Source organism: Anser cygnoides, chromosome 10 (assembly GCF_040182565.1).
Source record: "Anser cygnoides isolate HZ-2024a breed goose chromosome 10, Taihu_goose_T2T_genome, whole genome shotgun sequence".
In the NCBI taxonomy this organism is placed as follows: Eukaryota; Metazoa; Chordata; class Aves; order Anseriformes; family Anatidae; genus Anser; species Anser cygnoides.
The window spans coordinates 19864575-19887078 of NC_089882.1; the positions used below are offsets into that span (position 1 = coordinate 19864575).

A 22504-nucleotide genomic window follows, 5' to 3' on the forward strand; every position below is an offset into this window, starting at 1 on the left:
ATACATTAGAATTTTTGTTGGAATTAAATGTCAAAGGAGAAACTTTACTTTTGCTAAGAAGCCAAAGATCCATTAAGGTTTTGACTTTGTCTGTTTGCTCTCAGAGAAAATTTTTATCTTTTTCTGTCTTGGTGGAAATTTGGCTTGCTAACTTTTACTCCAACAACATCAACAATTTCAGGGCAACATCATGAGCAAGAGAAGGAAAGGCATTGAGCTGCAGCCACTATGTTTTGATTTATTAATATTATGACACAAACCCAATGAATGACAGTGGGGGGAAAAAAAAAAAAGTTGTTTATCTCCAAATTACTCCTCTTCCAGAACCTGGAAAACCTTTCCAAATCCAGATTTCATAGAAATAGGGTATGTTTTAATGAATTGGCATTTTCTGAGGAAAATTTCATTTGCAAAATGAACACCTAGCTCTACTTTTCAGCTCCTTGCTTAAAATGCATGTAGTGGGACAGGACTGACTGCTTTCCTCTTGGCTGCTCACAATGAATGAAACCCTAAATTATTACATTTTTCCGTGGGGTGGGAGAAATAATGGGATAACTGTACCTCTGGTTTTTAAGCCTTTCCCTCTCTTCATGAATTTTTAAAATATTGCATATGTAGCTATCACATGTCATTTTTTGGAAACAAAAATCCTGTAGTTATCCTATTATTTTGGAGCAGCTTAATGTTTGATTCAAAGAGACATCAAAGCATTTTTAAATTTAATTTATTATTATTAGCCACACATAAGTTTAGTAACTACTTAATGGAAAAGATGCCTGTCAAATGCTGCCTCATCTACAATAGTTGGGGAAACAGATTAGCAAGGTGTTACCTGAATTTTTCAGGTATTCATAAGAATGGCACATTCAAATCATTCAGAGGTTTGCAGACCTTAATGAAAAGATGAAAAGTAATTTATACAAGGAAATATTTACTGTAGTACTGAAGTTTCCCTAGTTATGCTGAAATTGTTTAGCTGTCATAGTGGTTTTGCCATCAACAAACTACATTTTTCTGGAAGTCAGCATTAGTTGGTAATAATCATTAGGTAGAGGATCTAACTGTACACAAAGTAAACAAGTTGTTCTTTATCCTAATCTGTTTATATCTAATTCTCAAATGTTGTTTATATTTTCAGTAGGTAGCCCCTTCAAGAGAATGCAGTTTAAAATTTTCCAAGAAAGATGCACGTTTAATATTCTTTGATGTTCCTCCTTCCCCCATTCTCACAGAGTATATAGTTAATAATGTTCTTAAGTGGAAGCAGTCAGAAACCACAGGTCTCTTAAAAACGAACAAAACCCCACAAAACAACTCTTTCTTTCATAAAAGGTTATAAATCAAAAATATTGTTAGGTGTAGGAAACATCTAGGGAAAAACAATTGAAAAACAATTGGTGAGGCCCTGGCCCAGGCTGCCCCGAGGCGCTGTGGCTGCCCCATCCCTGGCAGGGCCCAAGGCCAGGCTGGATGGGGCTGGGGGCAGCCTGGGCTGGGGGAGTTGTCCCTGCCCTTGGCAGGGGGTTGGGACTGGGTGGGCTTTAGGGTCCCTTCCAACCCAAACTATTCTGTGATTTCTATGAAGCCACACCAAAAAATAATCTCCCAGATCATCAGTCTGCTGCAGTTTTTGTATTTGCAGGTTCCTTTTTCTTTATTCTGTTGAGGTCTGTCATTTTGGTCTGAGATTTTTAGAAGTGAATATTTTACTCATTCAAAATTTTTGTTATATTAATGCTAGCAGCAGTGGCCTCAAACAAGCCACTTCTGAAGATGGCACAGGAAAAAATATGTGGTGATGACTCTAGCGTTTCTAGCAGCAAATTAATGTCATACCAAATGATCACAAAATATTCTCAGTATACTTCCATCATACAGATCTCTGAAGTTTTTTAAATTTATTTTTAAGTGTTTTTCAGCAAAAGAAGAACATAGCCTAATTAAGGCTGTATTTTTGTTCAGTTTCACTTTTTTGGGGTCTAAAATTTTCTTCAAAAGTGGGGCTAACTCTCAGGTAAAAAGAAGTTGTTTTTTTTTTCATTGCCACTTTAACTCATAAATAGCTGAAATTTAACAGACTTGCCAAGAAGCCATCATTTTAGGTAGAATACTTACAGCTGTAACATTTGCCTCAGAGTGGCACAAGGGCATGAGCATCTGCAAATTATGTCAGAAACTGTAGCACAGAACTTGATTCTAGTAGCAAGCTTGGTTCTAGTGTAGCAAGCTTGATTCTAGTGCATATTGTGATACATTTACTAATGAACAATTTAAAAGAGAGTTTGGCTTAGCTTTTGTAATCTATCGTGCATGAAAATCAGATACTCTTGTATTGAGAAAAAATTATTTACTGTTCAGCAGCTTTTGCTGAAAATAGATTTTTTTTTATTTTTTATTTAGAAAACAATCTGTTTTATTAAATGTAAGGCAAAATTACTGTCTCATACTGATCTAAATTCAAAACACAGATGATCAAGTCAAGTGGGCAAACCAGCCTTACTGAAATTGCCACTTGCTTTCTGTAGCAACATAGTTTAACTGTCACATGCAGAAATGGAACCAGCAAAATGTGACTTGAAATGAAGTCTGCATCTAAAATGATGTTTATAAAAGTTGCATCATTTAGGGACATCAGCTGATAGAGACAGAGATATCATAGTAAAGCTTAGACGTTCCCACTTGTTATTACAAAGATTTCCCAAACTTACAGGGCCAAGATAAAAATTGACTTCTGCATATCTTTCCTTTAGGGAAAATAAGTAGGTTTAAAGTCTTAATCATGTCCTCAACTGGAGATGTGTCGTGCCGAGAAGGTTTATTGTCCTAACATAGAAATCATTTCTTTACAAGGGTGTATAATATATTTAAGCTTTGTCAAATCTGATACAATGCCAGGTTCTATAAATTTGCAGCAGTCCCATAATAAAGTAGAGATGCTATGGAAAGCAAAAGCCCTGCATATGGTTCTGATCTTTTGCCCTGAAATTCAGCAGAATAATAGTCATGTGAAACTTTTGTGAAATGAGAACCAGGCCTGAGGATGTCCCAGACTGCGTGGTTATTCTATTCTGCCCTTGCTACATGTGGTTTGAGTTTTCAGTAGCACTTCCTGGATTTATTGCATATTTATGTAGAAGGAGAGTATGCATCTCTTTCACTCATTAACGCAGAAACTTAGAAATTATAATTTTTCTAAAATTTATTTTTTATTCATTTTTGAATTTACTCACCTTCTTCATTATACAATCCAGAACATGGTAGTCGTATTTACAGGTGACTCCTATACATACAATATCTCTTCCTGTGGATACCTAATCTGATTTTATTCACCTAAAATTGGGAGGATTCAAAAATAAACAAAACCAAACACACTGAAGATATGCCTTCTATTTCAAAGCTTTACATATCCAATAGTACTTGACCAAACTCTTACATTTGTGCAGCTATAGTCTTGATATAGAATAGCGTCAGTTACACATAAGAGTTGGCATCTCTTTGCAAAACTGACCTCTTGTTTACAATTTTATACTAATCACCTTACTGATCTTTCAGTATTGAATTTATTTGCTTTTGCAGTGCCCTACTCTCTACTGTCTGAATATTAAATGTGTTTGTTTTCCCAGAGGGCTAGAGAACATTGGACAAAAGGGTTCAGCAGGAGAGAGTGAAATAAAAAGAGGTTGTGAGTCTTTAACCTTGAGCCTGAAATGAATGTGAACCAAACTCAAGATACTTGGCTTATATGAAGCCAGGTAAACATTCGAGTATAAGCCCACACACTACCAACCATAAGACATCTGCTGATGATTAACAGGCTTTGTGTATTTTGCCTAGATTGTTGTATTTAGGAGTGAGATTCTGAACTTCATCTTTTCTTCTGAATGGACAAATTTGTAGTATCTAAAATTTTTATTCTTTTATTCTTCTTGCCTGATGCAGTATAATAAATCTAACTTTCAAGGTGGGATGAAACTCAAGAGTTTTTTCTATTACAGCTACAGAGAAGAAAGAAGTGGAAACTTATAGCCATGTCAAAAATGTCCTGAAGTGTTGTCCCCACAGTCTTTTGTTTAAAAGCAGTTCATTTTTTTCTGTTGTCTCCATTACTGTGAGAAAAGGGAGCTGTATCACACTGTTTGTCTTCCCTTGGCATTGTCAGTATCATAAAGAAATCTCATCAACATAAGCTCCACATAGTCCATAGAAACCAACACCTTTTAGGTTCTATCCATCATGGGTATGTCCCTGCTTTTACATGCTGTACATTCTGTGAAGTTTATTGGCTTTACCTTCAAAAAGTAATTACACTTTGTTTCAGCAGAGCCCCTAAAACTTTTACAGTAGATATTACTTTATATAACCTTGAACTTACTTTAGCATGTATTAAAAAAATGTTGCTATTGGGCCATGTAACTCTCAGTAAATAATATTTTTCATTTCTTTGATTAAATAGGGTAGTGCTGTTATGTACAAATTAAAATACCACGTTTGTATTCAGCTACCTATGTTTCCACTAACGTACTGAAAGAACCAAATTTTGTTCCTGTAAGCAATAATTTGATACATTAAGGGAAAGATTAACGAGATTTTGAATTATATTGTAATGAAGAAATTCTGTCACTGAATGAGGTATGACACTAAAAAGTAAATGTTTTTTTCCACATACCAAGCAATACATGCAGAATTTAAAGATGGAGAGTTTCAACTTAATTGAAATATTGATGGAAATCAATCTCTGTAACTTTAGGGAGATGTTAAAAAAACAAAGTAGTTTTCTACAGATCCTTAGAGAAGGAAATTTACTAGAAAGCTATCTCTAAGTACTCTCAGATTTAGGGATTTGTCCAGATCTGGCCCTTATATTACTGTTGTATTCAGCAAATGAGCTACTTTACATATCAGCAGGTCTAAACTACTTTTAAGTAGTTGTTTTTTTTTTTTTTTTTTTAAATAGAAGTCACTATGAACAAGCAGAATCTATGCCAGTAGCATCTAAATGCTCCTGCAGGACTTTAATGGTCCATGCCAGAACTTTGTCATAGATCTTTACATAAAGTGAAACGACTGCTGGCTGATTGTATCTTCTGCAATTAAAAACCTTCAGATTGCTCTGTAAACACATTTAGTCCAAGCAAAAGATGTTAGTATAGTGTTTTCTTTCAGTGGGTCATCAGTTTGAACAGTCCCAGCAGAGTATTGAATTCAGGTCACGGCAGGCAGGTTTTCATAACTTGTTTTCAAATACAACCTAATTCTGTTGGTTTCCCCCAGCTGTGTAACATGCAAATCAGCTAGTTAGGTTGACTAAAAGCTTGGCATTAAATGCAACTTTTACTCCAAATTTTGGTATTAAATGCAGTATCAATGCACAGTTTTTAAAACACTTTAAATCAGTTCTAACCCTACCATATCCTTTTCTGACACTACTTCTGAAATCTTGCTTAAGCAGAATTTCAGTGACTTCAGTGGTGTTTTTTTTCTACTTCAGAACTTGGAGTCTCATAAAATGAAACTAAGTTCCTCCCTTGCTAGCCTGTAGAGGCTTAAATGCAGTTTGTGTGGCCGGAAGAAAAGCTTTACTTTCACTGGGTACTACAGAATCTGTACAAGCATAATAAGAAATCACAAGCCTTTTCTATTTAATTGAAAATCTAATTTACCTTTATTAAAAAAAAAAAATCTAGCTGGCAAACAGAACCTAAATCCATGCAATAAAAAGTGGCTGCATTCAAAATTAAGTATTTACTTAGTCGATAAGTTATAGTGAACAGCTGCAATTGAGTAAGATGATTTATTTTTATTTAGATAGCAGAAATAATAGAGATCTTTGCAGAAAATACCACCATATCAGCCTATATTATAAAGTAAGCATGTTACAGAGAAATTCCCTGATTTAACTTAGCACAATGTGGTAACGTGTCTTAAAGATTGCTTTGGCTAACATGCTGGTTTTTTCATTATTTAGACTAATTACTTTGCACTTTAAAATACAAGATAGAAAGGCCTAGATAATGAGGGAATTAGTATGTCAACTCTACTCTATAAGTTCAAATCCTATTTTTAGTAATGCAAATGAATCTTTTATCTCAGTCTGTTCACTACAGAACCATAACACAGCAAAACACAATTCAACGCAATTCAGCCTGCATAAAGCCCTGCTTTATAATTCCAGGTGCTCTGTCAAATAGAGGTGCTAGGTGCACCATCTGATTGTAGCACATAATCTTTACTCTTCTCATCCTCCTCTTGCCTTGCATGCCTGCCAGCCTCCTGATATCTTCCAGTACCCCACATCTGGCCAAGACCATTCTGCACCGCTCCGGTCCTCTTATTTGGAACTTAAGCAGTACACGAACCTGCTTTTTGTACTGTGTTACCTGGTGTTACCAAACATATTTCCAAAGAGAAGGGAGGGTATTTGGCCTCTGACCAAGGGCCATGGATCTGAAGATGGCATGACTTCTGCTCTCAGGATTTTTGAACGATAACGAATATTTAAAGGTAGAGAACACAAACAAGGACAAAGGTCAGAGAGATCAAAATACAAGTCAGCCTCTTTCTCAAATCTGCTGAAATTCTGTATGGCTTGGACAGCTCCAACCACAGGATCAGCTAGATCCCACAGCTGGAACATGGTGACCCCATGTCATTAACAAAATACAGTCTGCTGATTCAAGGAGGAATTAAAGCTTTACAAATTAGTGCTGTATTAAACCAATCAGTAATGTGCAGCATATTCACATGTAAAAAGATACACATACCTACCGCCAACCATTTCAAATGCGTGTGGAAAAGCTTTCACAATGCCTGCTTGCACCTTTTTCTGCCTCTGCCTGTGTTTTGGTCTCCCCTTTAAGTAATGCTAAAATTCACTCATGAACTACATGGAAGTAGAAGGATAGAACTCATATTTAGTCATAAAGCATTTGCCAACAGATCACATTTTTGCCATTCTGTTTTTTCCTCTCTGCCCCTCACCTCCTTCCAAAAAGTTATGTTTTTTCAGTAGTAACACATAGCACATTCCTTCACGTCTTTTCAGGACCAGCAGGTCACTGGGATACAGACAGCATCCCTCCCTTTGCTCACCCACAGAGCACTAGTGTCCCCACTCTGCCATGCTCCTCTCTCTGCTCCTTTCATTTCCTACTGAGAAAGCAATTTGCACTGTGGCTGACAGTCTGATGGGCTGAGCCTTGTAGTTTTCACCTGTGTTCTTATTGTCAGGTGGCTAACAACATTAAATTTATCCTGGCATAAGTCTGCTGACCTAGTTTAAAGACTGCATATATGGCATAAATTGTGTCGCTTTCAGCGTCTAACCTTACAAACAGTATTAAAACTGAGACACAGAAAATGAAAGAGCTTGCTGTTTAACAATGCAATTCAAGTCAAACCAACAATCAATACATTACTTTATTATGTTTACTATATATTAAAAAGTTAAATGGCTAGAACAGTGGGTCTATACTCGAGTGTTTACCTCACATATGCATGAAGGAAAAATAAAAGTTGGTTCAACAATACGATGTTCACATTATCCAGGCTTCCAAGTGTAGTTGTTGTGTGCAAGTTATCTCTGTTCATGTGGTAACTGTGTTTTTTTTTTTCCTTTTTCCTTTTTTTTTTTCCTTTTCCCCCTGTGATAGCATGATTATGCTTAGTATTTTGTCTGCTTGGCTTTTTGTGCTCTTGGCTGCATTCATTTAGATTTTGCTTTAAAACATTGATATTACTGATAGCTTTTACCCTTGGCTCCTGTGTGTCTCATATGTACCCATCAAACTGTGTCTCTGTTCTGTGCTTTTCTGTTTGTGAAGTGTGATATGTTATGTGTAATGTGTTTTTTTTTAACAATACAAAAGAGACTTTTTTAATTAAAAAAGCCTTCCTACTTACTCACTGCAAAACTATCAACATGCATGGTTTTACATTTGCATTACAATTAACATGGCTTGTCTTTTACTAGGGATGTACCACACGAGTGGATGTTCGCTTTCTTTAACCAGTACTTCCCATCAGTTCTTTGATGGCTTTAAACTTGATTTATTTTAATATTGCAGTTGATACAGATATTCAAAATGCACATAACTGAGCCACTCGTTTATGCATATAACATCCAGAGACTATGGACTTCAGCTGCCTGCACTGCCCTAACCATATGCTACATTCTTCACAAAGTATTCTCTAACAGTGTTGCCCTTTAAAGGTGCTACCTCTGACATCTCCTTCCTTTTCTCCCCCCAGATCCGCGTCGTGAAGGCATTCCGTAGCTCTCTCTATGAAGGTTTAGAAAAACCAGAATCTAGAACCTCTATTCACAACTTTATGACTCATCCTGAATTTAGGATAGAAGATTCCCAGCCCCACATCCCACTCATTGATGACACAGACCTAGAAGAAGACTCTGCTCTCAAGAAAAACTCGAGTCCACCGTCTTCGCTGAACAAGAACAACAGTGCTATCGACAGTGGAATAAATCTTACAACTGACACAAGTAAATCAGCTACCTCTTCTAGTCCAGGAAGCCCAATACATAGCCTGGAGACATCACTTTAGCTGAAAAGGTCACCGCAAAAAAAAAAAAAAATAGTAAAATAAAATAAAAACCACAGCAACCGAAATATATAAATATATATATTAAAAACATTGCTGGCTGAAAAGCTGTTTGAACTCTTATTCACTCTGAGACAAGTGAATGAATTGTTGATCACAATGGTTTTGGGGAAAGAATGAATGGCTGATTTACATACCCCCTCTTGTTCCCTTTCAGAAAAACAAAACAAACAAAAAAATACCCTCCTGCATGAATGTACTGTACACTTCTGGCCCTTCTTTCTCTCTTTTTGTTTCTCTTTATTTTTATTTCATTTTGTTTTATTTTTCCTCCTTAAGCAGGAACTGCAGAGGACTTCTTTCTGAGGCTATTTATCCAATTCACTGGTCTGTGAGTTTTTTGAAATGCTTGTGTGGCATGGACTCAATTGTATAGATTAATTTAAATAACTTTTTTGAAGTTGCAAAGCTTAACTTGCACAGTAGATTTGCACCAGTTGGACAGAGGAACTTAAACATTTATGAGACTATATATAGAGATATATACATATAAGTATATACATAATTAATTATATATATGTATATATCTATCTATATATATATAGTTATATATATATAAAGTTTCTTTGTTGGCATGTTGCCTTGTTTCTGCTCAAATTGCTCTGACTATTTTAACTTATTTATGTCCTAAAAAAAGAATGTAATTTGTTTACAAGCCTGTAGATAATATCCTTAACTATTTGTAGGGTTAAGAAAGCACTTCCTGCCGAAGTAGTATAAAAATGGCTCAGCTCAGCTCATTGAAAACATCTGTAATATTGCACCCTGGATATTTTATTACAACTGTATTCTGATTTCTGCCTGATTTTTATTTTTATTTTATTTTTTTTTGTTAAGTAATGTAGATATTGCTAGTAAATAACAAAAGAAGCCAAAATATAACACATTGGATGTAGCATTGTGATCCTATATACAGGGAGGTAAACCAGGCTTCCTTTGTTTCAAATAAAAATCAGAATGATCAGGTTCTCTCTCTTTTTTTTTTCTTTTTTTTTTTTTTTTCTTTTTTTTCCCTCTGATAAACTGCTTGAATTTGTTTTGGTGCAACAGATGATAATGGAGGCTATTTCATTCTTTAAACATATGGCAATGGCTTCCAAAAATAATTTTGGAGAGAAAGAATGTGAAACTGAGTTGAGTTTATAAATAACAGATTAAAAATAAGTTATATTTGGTTTGTCTATATGGAGATCAAACTAATGTTAAAATATTGTGATATATTGTGTTAATCCTTTTCAGTTAGTAATTTAGGCATTTATTTCCTTACTACTTACAAAGTATGGGCTGTTGGCATTTTGGATGAAAATTACTGTAGGTTGTTGCTTTAATTTTTTTTTTTTTAAAGAAAACTATCATTTCTGCACTACTAGGTCTGACTGAAGCTATATTAATTGTGTATTGAGATATGCTTTGTGTGATTTTGTTTTTAACCAAGCTTGTCTTCCTGTAGTCACAAGGTATACTGTAACAATTGTTTTACTTAGAGCTTTCTACAAAGAAAGCTATTTGGAAAACCTGCAGTAAGAGGGTGAAAAATATTTTTCAAGATGGTAACAGCCCTGGTAACTTAAAACTTATGAGCTTATATAATTGCTATGTCAACCACTTGAATGCTAAGCACTTTGTGGATCACAGATTTTTCATAAATAATTTTTGTATTTAATATAAAGTTTGCTTGGAGACTTTTCAGCATATGATCTTTTCCATAATTGTACAGTGCAAAAGATATTTTGAATTACACCACTGATTAAGCCAGATGTGTTGAAAAACACTCTCAAACTAGCTTGATAAATTGATTTGTTAAGGTATTACTGGTTGTCTTAAAGTTGGCTAATAACATGGTGCATCTCTGCAGTCACAAGAACTAATCCAAGCCAGAACTCTCCAAAACAAGATTAGACTCATGGCCAAACTGCAGACTGAACTGACTAAAGTGTTTTCAGGGTGCATCAAGACTATTCAGCCAGGTAAAGCTCAAATCAGCTTGAATTGCCAGCTTCCGGACTTTTGTGTAGAAGCTTGAATGTTTTTGGCTCAAACTCATAGTTCGCTGATCCAAACTTTTCACTGACCAACACAACAGGTCTTGGGAGGCGTATACAACTCTGTTTTCAACAGATAGTGGTACCCATTTCTTAACAGTAAAAAGCTAGCATGAAAGCATTATTATTTTAGCTAATTCCTAGCAACAAAGTGATTGAAACTCAGTCAGGATTGTTCTTCGCTTTGTAAATATGGTGATTAACCTTTGTATAACATGTATTGGGTTTCTATGGCCTATTTGGGATATCATATTCAGAAGAAAAAAAGTGTTATCTATTTACAGGGAAGCCTCTAGCTTTGGACTTGAACATCTTCAAAAGCTGTTAATACTGGAACAATTTATTTTCAGCATCTTAACACTGACTCTTTGCCTTTTTATTTTCAAACACTTCATATTTTTTCTTGGTTTAATTTTTTTTTTTTAATTTTCCTGTAGGAGTACCCCTCTCTAAGGTACCATTTGCAGACTTGAAAACTGTTAAGAAAATGAACACTGCATTCTGTGTATATATAGTAAAACATATATAAACTGAGATGCATAGAAAACTTGGGCTTTTGTGAGCAGAGACTGTGCTTTATGTATATGATAAATGATAGATTTTTTTTTTAAAAAAGCAGAATAGCTATGACCTTTCAACTACAAGTCGTGCATCACAATTCCTTTCTTTTATTGCTTGACCTCTCTGTGATGGGAACAATGGATCAAAAACCAAAATGATCAGTTTGTTAAAATTCCCTGCAATATATAAATGCTCGCTCTCGACGTACTGTACTTAGCAGCATGAGATTTGTGGACAACAATACAGTGGTACATTGGCAATCCATCCCACTAGGGGTTATTAATATATGTTCATTCATCTGTTTTTATGAATTTTTTTATCTAGACAATAATTGTAAATAAAGAACTTACTCTGTCTGTTCATTTAATACTATGCAAAAGGTTATGCTTTCTATTGTTATTCTTATTCCTACAGTGTGATGCTGGAATGTTTGTGGTTTCAAAAAAAAAAAAAAAAAGACAAAAGTAAGTAAAATATGTGATGTAAATTATTTTATAGTTTGAAACAAAATGATAAAGTTTTACTCTTGCTGCTTACTGTCTAATAGATCTCTCTTGGCAGGAGCACAAGTGGAAAATTTAAAGAAATAAATTCACAAAGCAGCATGAACAATAACAGTCTGAACGTAACAGCTTTCTTTATTTTCACTTGAAGTCATTAAATCTAGCGTTAGGTTCCCACTGGCATGTTTTAATGTAATCGTGTATGCCAATGCTCTGGATTGGCAGCAGGAAGCCTGCTGACCAGCCAGTGGTTGCACTGGCTACCTCAGGCTTTCCTTACGCCCAGGTGCTGAGTCAACCCCGAGTGCTTTGTATTCCTGTCTGCTGCGCGACAACTGCTTGGTCCATGCTGTGGTGGTGCATGGTGGTGGGAATGGCTGAGCTGAATGCTGCAGAGAACTTGGCTGAAATTAGTAAGTACAGAACAAGGAAGATGCATGAAGGCCCTGTCAATTTGAGTACGAAAAAAATTAGTTTAATGTTGGTCCTAAGATGAGCGTCAAAGTCTGTTTCCCTATCACTCAGGCCCATATTACATATCCCTCCATTAAGATTGCCTTTTGCATCTCTTTCACTCTCTGCCACTCTTAGAAATATTAGCTTTGACACCTTTTAGAACTGTGGGTTAAGGCCAGGAGGTCCATGTCCTGCCAGTTAAGACCTACCCTAAAATCTCTGCATATGCAGTACAAGGAACAAATGAGGGATTGCCCATTCTGCGGCTCAGACACTCAGCCCTGAAAGTTCCTAGCGCCTCCCACCCCCAGCCTGGATTAATGAACAGATACAGGCTGTGACCATGCAAAATTACTGCTCTACCAATGGCAAGGTTTAGAAGTTAAACAAACAGGCGTACAGATTCCAGCTTCTCGCACAAGGTGTGAGGTAACTGTCATAACCACATTTTTAGAGGTAAAATGCTTCACATCACAGACTCTTTTGTCTTCTTAGATTTCAAGCTTTTACACACAAATTCTGTATGACAAGAAGCATCCGATAGCAGCACTGCCAAAACTACCACAAAATAGTACTAAAGTGGGAGAAAAGTTACCAGTAAATAAAAATTAATTCCACAGAGTAAATTAACAAAAACCCTGCAGAAAATTGTTGTTAGGGCATACTGTTGGACAGTGGCTTTCTTGGACAAATTGAAATTGTGAGCTCAGTCTAGGTGACAATCTGACTTTTTTTCTTTTAATTCTGTCACCCATTTACAGGTCCAGTTGCCCTCCTTTCTACACACATAACTATTTACAGCCTTAGTCCAGGTGCTTTTGGCAGAGCTCTTCATCTCTGAAATAAGTATGCACATGCTAAAGTGTTTGGAAGAAAGAGGACTGGGATTTTTCAGTGGGTTTTAAGCAACATATATGTTAATCTTCTGTCAGCTTCAGAGGTCTATTTTAGCAATTGCACCTCTTCAAGATGTTTTTGACATCTTTGTAGCACTGCATGGAAGTGAGCCAAGCATGTAAATTTAGGAGAATATCAAGGAAGAAATTCCCCACTATACTAACTTGCTATTCTTTGCATCAAACTGAAGATTCAGAACGGCGCATAATACTTAAGTTATTAGTCTATCATGGGTAATTCACATCCTGATTCAAAATAAGGGTGCCAGGTTTTATTCTTGCTGTTCTTCTTTTATCCATACTAAATATGCCACTAAGAAGACAACAAGTTAGTTACACACACATAGATAGAAAAATCAAGCATTGATCGTGCATGCTGATGCTACACCAAGTGCCACTGCATGTCTTTGTCATGAGATGCTGTACTGACACAGGATGGGGGAAATGGTTCAGAAATAATGGGTGAAGGAAAAGAGAAAGGAGAACAGTAAGGAGCAGGAGGAAAAAAAATGCAGGTGCATTTATACTTCACTATATGCTGAAATGAAATAAACTCCTAATAGGTTATTGGTGATTTGATCTAGGCACTGAGTTCTAATACCACAGATATTTAAGTAGTATCTTCTGTCTTTTCCAACTAAAGTTAAAATTCATAAATAGGCTCAGGTTGGCATAGGTTAGGCATCCTGATTTACAAAACTTGCTCAGCTGTTACCTCAAACCTGTCATCTCATGAGAAGATTGATTGGAAGAAAGATGACTGCCTTCCAAATTATGTTTTTCTATTGTTCTATGACACAAAAATAAACGTCACAACTTGTGGTATTGGTTAACTTCAAAGTAGCATTGCACTTCTCACAAAGGTTGTGAGAGGATCAGGGTTCAACACTTCAGGCTTCCTCTTGGTTTTATGGTATTATTGTAGTTGCTTTTGGGGAAACCACAAAAAAGTAAGCAACAGACATTTCCTATATATGTTTGTATTCCTGCAGCACTGTGAGACACTGGCAAGGATGAAAGAAAAGTTATTCATGGTCCAGATCAGGACCAGGCAAACATGTAAATTGCTCTGGATTATAAACTACAGATCCATATTTTGAATTTTATCAGCATAGGTAATGCTCAGATTTGTTCATCCACACATTGGTAAGACGAGGTAGTGAATGCCAGAGAAAAGTGATTCTTTTTTCTTTCTACAAACAGGCCTCAACAGGTATATTAATTCTATAGTAAAATAAAGTGATGGAAACTGAAACTAACTATCATCAAACTACTTATTTATTAAACAAGACAGACTGTTGAAAGACAAATCAAAGGAAATATTTATGACAACATTTTCTCCCATATGTTCAAATAAACATTGATCAACTGTGTATTTTATGCTGCCGGTCTGGGAGAGCATTTTTGCCTGGTACCAACTGAGGTATTAAGCGCTGAACGCACTTTTCTGTTTATTCGGTCTATGACGGAATTTTCACTTTTCAAGCAACTCATAGAACACCTGCCTCTCCTCTTTGTGTTTGTGGATTTAAGAATGGTTAGAAGTTGAGCTGGTATAAGCAGTGTTGATACATAGCCAATTAAATTACTTTATTTTTATAAGATCATCCGTAACTATGAAAATCTGAAAAACAAGTTATCTAGTTTTCTCTAAAAAACAAAACAAAACAAAAAACTATAGAATACTTATGTCATCTCTTTAAGATGACCTATATGTTACTTTCATCAGAGAGTTATTTCAAATTCAAGTTTTGTAAGAGGCATTTTAAATAATTTTCTAAAAAGATTAGAGAGTACAAGAAGATAAACATTATCTGGTGACAAATTATATGAGTAAGTTACAAACTTTCTCATCAAAGCATGTCAACTAGGAAAGCTTTCTTATGCTTACTTTGCATAGGTACAATTAATCATAATTCTTAATTTGACCCATTTGGAATACTTTTATAAAAGACAAAGATTACAGGAGTCATAAAACCTGTCATTGTTTACATAAATAGTGTATTAGGTTTGGCAAGTAACTGAAACAAATCACATTCTTTCTGTCAAAAAAAAATAAAATGCTAAAGACTATATTCCATACCTTCTTTAACTCCTGATAAACTTGCCATACCTCTAAAAAGTGTTATATGCCAGCACTAGTGTTTATGTAGTTATATGGTGAACTGGATCAGGCTGTTTACCTGCTGAAAACTAGGTGTTGTGGCTGCTGGATAATTCCGGCCGCTTTCTAGGCAGTTCCATGACTGGTCTCACCATATTTGCTGGTGAAGGCTAGAGCTGGGGCAGAGAAGCAACAGTAAAATCTGTTGAGAGATAGAGAGAGGACAGAATAAAGCCACAATTATTTCAGATTAAAATGACTGTTCTTCCAAGCCAAATTCAAAGGGAATTGAACAGATGCCTCTAGTTTTTGTTTGACTGTCTTTCTGTCTTACCACTTAGGTACCAAAAATATCATAGTGAATTATGGTTTCAGAAGCAAAAATGCAGAGTCACAAGCCTCTGCTCAGTGGCTGCTGTAAATAAAGCTGATTTTCTACCAGGCAGGTGCTTGCATCTGACAAAATACCATCACGCTTCACATGAACTGACATACTTGCTGGAAGTCTGAGCAAGGCTGAGGGGACTTATCTCTTAACAGAGCTGTAGGATGTACAACATTGGCTGGATCTGGGGAAGCCACTTTTGATTATATATATACCTTTATGGTGGAGTTTAATCTATTGTCAAGAATTAAAATCACTTATGGTTGATTTTATTATCCTATTTTATCCTCCTGTGAGGAATTTGGATATTTTCAGTATTTTTCTATTATACTTTCTGTGCTGTTTTCTGTAAGACCGAAGTGATAAAAAGGGTTTTATTAAATTATGCCTTTTTACCTATATCCCTAGATTAGGGTCCAGTAGCCTCCAATACCCCTTGACTCCTGGATATGAATTGCACTTTCACTGTATGAGAAAACAGAGAAAAAATACATTGGTTGAGTATGCTTTAGGGATTATTCGATTGCCTTTCTTTGCATTTTCATGTTTAAGGCTAGAAGCACTACCTAATAATGACAGAGCATTTTGTCTCCTCAGCATTCCTGCCCATCTGATGGTGCGAGTACATTTTGTTCTTGAAAATGTTCATGCTGATCTATGATGTGCCACTGGCAGAGCATTCTTGTGTTAATAGTGGGCCAGCACAGCGGAATGGAAATCTGCCATTCTTCCAAACACCAGACACTACAAATAATAGCAATCTCCTGATAACACTTTGAATTGCCTGACGTCAGAGAATACCGCTTTGTTGGCTAGTTACAGTCAAATCTTTGCTTAAGATTCATTTTCTTTCAAAAAGGAGACCCCCCAGCAGTCTCTCTATGCTTAAATGTTCAGTTCTATTATTGTATCCTGAAATGGGACTAAACTGTTATGATTTGAGATTCCTTTGTTCAGTAGCTTACATAATGCACATGCTACATTGCACAAATCATGTCTTTATAAAAAAAATTCAAAAGAGACATTCTTTAGGTTCTCTCGTCATCTGAGACTTAGGGGGAACTCAGACAAGTAGTACTGATAGATCTCTTCTTCTAAATTAGTTTCACAAAACATCATTCGAAAAAATCTTATCAAAGAAAAAAGATCTAGTTTAAGAAAATAGCAGCTAGTCATCAAATTATCCTGGGCTCAGAAAACATCTGATTTTAAGACTTTGCAGGCATTATCACAAAGGAGAGGAGAAGTCCTGCTTTTGCCAGCTTTAACAAAATACTGCTGTTGCTCTTGAGGCTGCAACTCAATGGTGTCAGAACAGCAGAAAAGTCAGTATAGCTCTGGCCACTTGGGCCTCTTACTATGGTCCTGTGAAAATGAGCTTTGAAAATGACACGTGAAGAACACTTTAAGAGAATTTCTAATAAGGTAATTTTAGTACATGGTTACAAAATCCTCAAAATAGTATGCAGGTTTACTTCCAAAAAAAAAAAAAAAAAAGTCTAAGTCTGTATGCTGTATTAGAAAATTTATTTTCTTTAAAAGACAGATCTCCCCCTTTTTTATTTCTGAGAAGGTGTTTTTTTTGTTTGTTTTTGTTTGTTTTTTTTTTTTAAATATATATATATATACAATCTTCATAGAGTTAATAATTTCATAAACTACTTGCAAGCAGTCTCACTGAACTACAAACGAAACTACTTGGTAGAACTTGTCATAGCTTGTAACACATACATTTGTTAAGCTTAATTAATAATTTTTTTTCTAGGTTTTAAACAATGGTTAGTTTAAAAAGCCCTATGTTATTTCAAAGTTACCATGGCTCAGTCCCTGACCAACAATTTCAAAATGGTAAAGAGCTTTTTTTTTTTAAAAAAAAAAAAAAAAAAGGAAAGAAAAAAGAAGCTAACACCTATTAGAAGCTTTTTCAAGACTGAAGTATTTGACGCTCATTTACAGGCTAAGCCAAAAGGTACAAGTGTTTGCAATCTTGTGATGAGAACTGTTGGCACTTGTAAACCAACAAAAGCAGCAGGTGCAAGAAAGAAATCTTTTGAAGTCTTATTCTGCAAAAGTACTAGCTATCCAGAAAATATAATGTTAGCAACAGTCATATATTGCTAAGCAATTACCCAAACCAAATCTTTGAGCTCTGGTATTTCTGTCCGCTATTAGCTATCATAGTTATCTAGTTTGCAAACATAATAAGCATCAAAGCCACCAAAAACTGAAGGTTGGCTTGAATAGTAGTTGCAGGTGTGTGAGCTGCTTAAGATGAAGCACTGATGTAATAGCAAACAAGCACGTTACCAGAGAGTGCTTTGTGAAGCAAGAAGGTGGAAAAAAATCTACTGCGTGATGGTGCGATGGGAGAAGATATGGTCTGAGCAGCTATGCACTGATTTATTGACAAGGTAACGTTAATGAGTTGAGAACACAGTAAAGGAGAGCGTAGTGTTTTAATTCTTAGAAAGTCTCATTGGAGGAGTTCAATTCTGTTCAGCCATTATATCCTTCGAGATTATTTTGACCTGCGGTGTGTTACTAAGCAAATCTGGAAGACATTAATGTAGCATTCCTGGTGAAATCAGTAAATCCTGTCTACTGCAATGATAGACCCCCTACCGCTTTGATTTACAGTCTACCATATGCTTGCTCTTTTTGTTTGTCTCTTGTTCTGTTGCTTGTCATCAGACTTACAGAACCTTCCTGGGAGATCTGGGCTCCCATGGGTCAGAACGGTGCAGCAAAACTCCTCTGAGGAAATAGTACTTTTATTCTCTCATCTTAAACTTAATATGTTTGATGGCAATGAGCAGCATTTGAAACTTATTAGCCCAGATACACAAAAACTATTTCAATTATTTGGATTAGGATTTCATTTGTTGTCATTGCTTTTCACTTCTGTTCCAATCTGTATTTTGTGAATTACACCCAGAGACCTATAATTGAAGTAACTTCTATAAATAATGAAAAATTATCTGGCAATGTCCCACATCTCAATACATTATTCTCTAGTTATCAGTATCTCACACTTACTATTATTCTTTATTTCACGTTTCAGCTGATAGACTGCAGATACTTTTTACTAATTTTAGTAGCCATCTTTTCTCTACTGTGAGTTCAACCAAGCATAAGCTTTCCCATTAGTACTATATTTAGTCTTCTTGACTTCAGGGGCTATTCTTGCTATTTGTATGTTGCTTTATAGATAGAAGGCCACTTAAGGGTACAGGAAACTTCTGGACTCAAGCTTTAAGTTTGTAGCTATTTGTTTTTTAGGATGTCTTCACTGACTTGGAAGCACAGAGTATCTCAATGTGAAAAGCCCTCTTGTGTGATTAATAAGCAAAGCATAGATTAACATTGAGATGGGTTGCTGTCTAAATAGAGGAGCAGAATTAGGATGGGAGTTAACTACACTTGAAGTCAACTGGATTTTTAAGGATCCTTCTGATCCATCTTAAAATTCATTTAAAAACTGAGCTTCACCAGATTCTCTTATTGCTCATTCTTGTACTTAATTGCAAGCTGCCCATCTCAAATGAAGGTGCAAGCAGTACTTGTATTTAACATTTAGTATTGGTGTTAAACACTTGCAGATTTGTTTATGCAGAGAAAATACAGTAATGCGTTATTTTAGCTTTATGGGAGTTGCTTCTTGTGGCAACAAAGGCTGAGGTAACACTGTGGTAATGCAGTGAGTTGTGGCACGAGATTAATATGTTTTTGTTCCAGACGTAGGAAAATACTAGGAACAGATTTTTGGACTGAAAAAAAAAAAGCTATTTTCTAGTCAGAATATACAGATACACTTTTTGACATGGAAAACTGAAGAAAAAAAAAAAAGAGAGAAAAGTATTACATTTCCAAGAACTGTGGTGACCTGTTCTTGTCCATAAAATCTCTGACAGATCCTCAGAGGGTTGTGACTGAGAAACCTGATTGATGCTGTGCGTGTGCAGCCTGGTACAGGCTTGTAAACCTGTTGGCTTTGGACAGTCTCCATTAAGCTCTGTAACTCAGCCCCGCAGAGAAGCAGCTGCCATGGGGGTGACAGAAGGGGCGCTGGGGAGAATCGGAATTAGAACAGGATTTTTTAGAAACTTTTTCTCCCAAGATCGGATTGCGTTTGTTTCTAACATAGAGAGGCTGAGCTGCATATCTGAGAGCCGCAGGAGAAAACCATGGTGCTGCATTGGAAGAGCAATGCCTGGGTGATATAACTTTAAAAATTGTAAACTACTTTTGAGTATTGTACAGTATAGCATAGCTGGAATGCGACAGGACCTAGGCACTATGGTGATAGATATGATAATAACTGTAATGATTCCCCATATTCAGCTTTTATGATGCAGATTCAATCCTCTGGTATTGGCACCGATGAGGGGAGAGGGCATTCTCCACAATGTTAATGGTCCATGCTATAATAAATACTCCCTTTCAAATTAAATTGAAAATAGAGCTGATAGCAACTCAGATTTGAAGAACATGTTATGAATAACAAGTGAAGGCAAGAGTGTAAAATCAATAGGAAATGAATTCTCCGCAGGTTCTCCAGCCCACGCTGCATGGCACTACCATGCGCTGTCACCCAAGTTCAAGTATTTCTCTGCCTATTCCTCTGCAGGTTTAATGCACGTCCTACACATAATACTTACTTCCACCACTTTCACATGGAGAATAAGTAATTTATAAATTCTTTAAGTCTCATTCTCAGAATTAATTTTATTGATTTGTATAGAATAGAAAATGTCTTCATTCTCCCATTCTGACTGCCCTCAACAGAAGTTAACGTACAACTATAAAAGACATTACAGCATTAGAAATGAATCTCATTAACATCATTTTTTGCAGTCCACCACCGCAAAAACAGCAGTTTTCATGTTTCACATGAAACATTCTGTCTTCAGGCTTCAATAATTTCCAGAAAACTGTTGAGCTTTGAAGTAATCCCTTGAACGTTGAGTTACTCTGATCAAAAGAAAGAACTATTTCTAAGAATTGTAAATTTCTTTGATTTTTCTGATTATTTTTTTTTTCCTTTTCTTTTATACCCCCACCTCCCAAACCCTTTTTTTAACTGCTGTGGGTGGGATTTTGTTTTTGGTGTTTTGTTTTTGGAAGCTGGATTATCATAAATAAATAAATTAGACTATTAGCTTAAGCACTTATTCAGGAGAACTTTTTCTCCTGTAAAATTTCATGCCCAATAGCAGTGCAGGTGGTAATAAATGTGGTGATTAAATAATAATTAAAAAAGAAAAAAATTATTAGATTGCTTTTTCATTATTTTTCTCTTTCATTTGGCTTAAATGTGGTTGCAGAAAAACTTGACAGAGTAATCTATTTTTAAGTCTTTGGGAATAATACTTGAATATTTTCTACACCAAAATTCATGAAGTTATCTAGCTTGAGGATAAGAAAAACAACCAAGTTCATCGAGTCATTTTTCCATTGAACTATTACCCTTTTCCATATCCAGCAATTCCTGCAAGTGATACACAATATTTTGCAGGAGCACTGTATCTTCTGGTAGCATAGATAAGCAAAATGCACATCACAAATACTACTCTGGAGATGGGAATTCGATATTTCCCCAGTAAATGCACAGGATGTGTTACAGAAGTACAGTCAGAAGCATGCCAAAGACAATGGACTGGGAAGCTGGTTTAAGTAAGGGCCGAGGACAGCAGCTGAGGAGACAGTCTGGTTTAGGACAGTGTCTGAATCGAGAACAGACAGATGTTGGCTCTGAAAGAAACACTACAGCAAACTGGGAAGAGGGCTGGGCAAGCCTTTGGGGAAATCACATCAAAGAAATATAAGTGCTATTAAATTTGCCTCACTTGTAGGTTAAATCAAGAAGAGGAAGGGAAATAAAAGCAGGATGTAATTATGCAGAGATTATACAAAACTGCTTGAATTAATTATGAAGGCCCTTACTCATGGCTGCAATAGATGACACCTGGACGCTGTAGCAGGCTCAAATGGTTTTCTGCTGTAAATTTTACCAATGTGTAGGTGCAAACAGAGGTGCAGCTGAAGGACAACAGAAGAAACTGCTTCCATAGCACGACTCCTTCCATATCTGGGGGAATGTAATGTGAGGGTTGTCTGTCAAGTTGCTGTGCCCCTGTGGAGGGTGCTGCACAATATATCACACTCAGCTTTTTTCCCCAGATGATGTTCTGGCGCACGCTGAAAAACTTTAAACAGAAACTGATATATTTAGAGTATTAAACGCTTCTGGCTGCCACTGCAGCATTAACTCATAGAAAGGGAGTTTTCCTTGGACACAGGATAAGTTCACCTACAGCTTTGAATTGTTATGGGGTAGAATCAGTAAAGCCTTGTTGCAATTTGTGGATTTGCAAGTAGCATTCAAATACAGAGGTCTGGTATTATTTGCAGAATTAGATAGTGAGTGTACACGTCCCTGTGAGTGGATGAGACAGAAGCAGTAAAAATAAGAGAAACAAAGGTAAAAACGACACAGTCGGTTCACGGGGAAAACACATACAACTCAGAGCGCTAATTAAAGAACATGAGCTTCAAATTTAGTGCTAAGAGGAATGAGATCAAGATGTTGGACAAGGAATATTGCCTTCCATCCCCTCCCCCCACCCCCAATAGGCTCAGGAAAACACAGCTGAAGACAGATAAACACGACAGTATCAAAGAAACTCTATAAATGCTTTTTCTCTTTTTAGAAGAGTGTTAGACCCCAGGCCAACTATTCTCTGCCTTATGGGGCAGAATATAGATACTTGCAACACGATCGTATTTTTCATTGCTGCGTGTATTTATGTCCAGTGATTCTCTATGATGGTTACAGTTATGAACAGAAAGTTCAGACATGCTCATGGATTTATACGTCACAGTCTTAAAAGTGCTGTGCTCTAACCTTGCCTGTTCCACGTGAGAATTCAGAGATTATA

The 22504-nt window shown here is 36.2% G+C and overlaps 1 protein-coding gene across 23 annotated transcripts in view; it reads left to right on the top strand.

Annotated features, from left to right (window-relative positions):
• The window catches only part of ATP2B2 (ATPase plasma membrane Ca2+ transporting 2), a 414437-nt gene extending 404479 nt beyond the window's left edge, over window positions 1–9958 (top strand). For 17 of the 23 annotated variants that reach the window (XM_067003034.1, XM_048051896.2, XM_048051902.2 and 14 more), the window contains one exon: window positions 8251–9958. In XM_067003034.1, the coding sequence (XP_066859135.1) occupies window positions 8251–8562 (312 nt within the window). In that variant the 3' untranslated portion in view covers window positions 8563–9958. Of the gene's footprint in view, window positions 1–3626; window positions 3683–8250 lie in introns of all 23 variants that reach the window. The other 6 variants (XM_048051911.2, XM_067003038.1, XM_048051914.2 and 3 more) reach the window with 2 other exon arrangements.
• Window positions 9959–22504: the final 12546 nt, after the last annotated feature.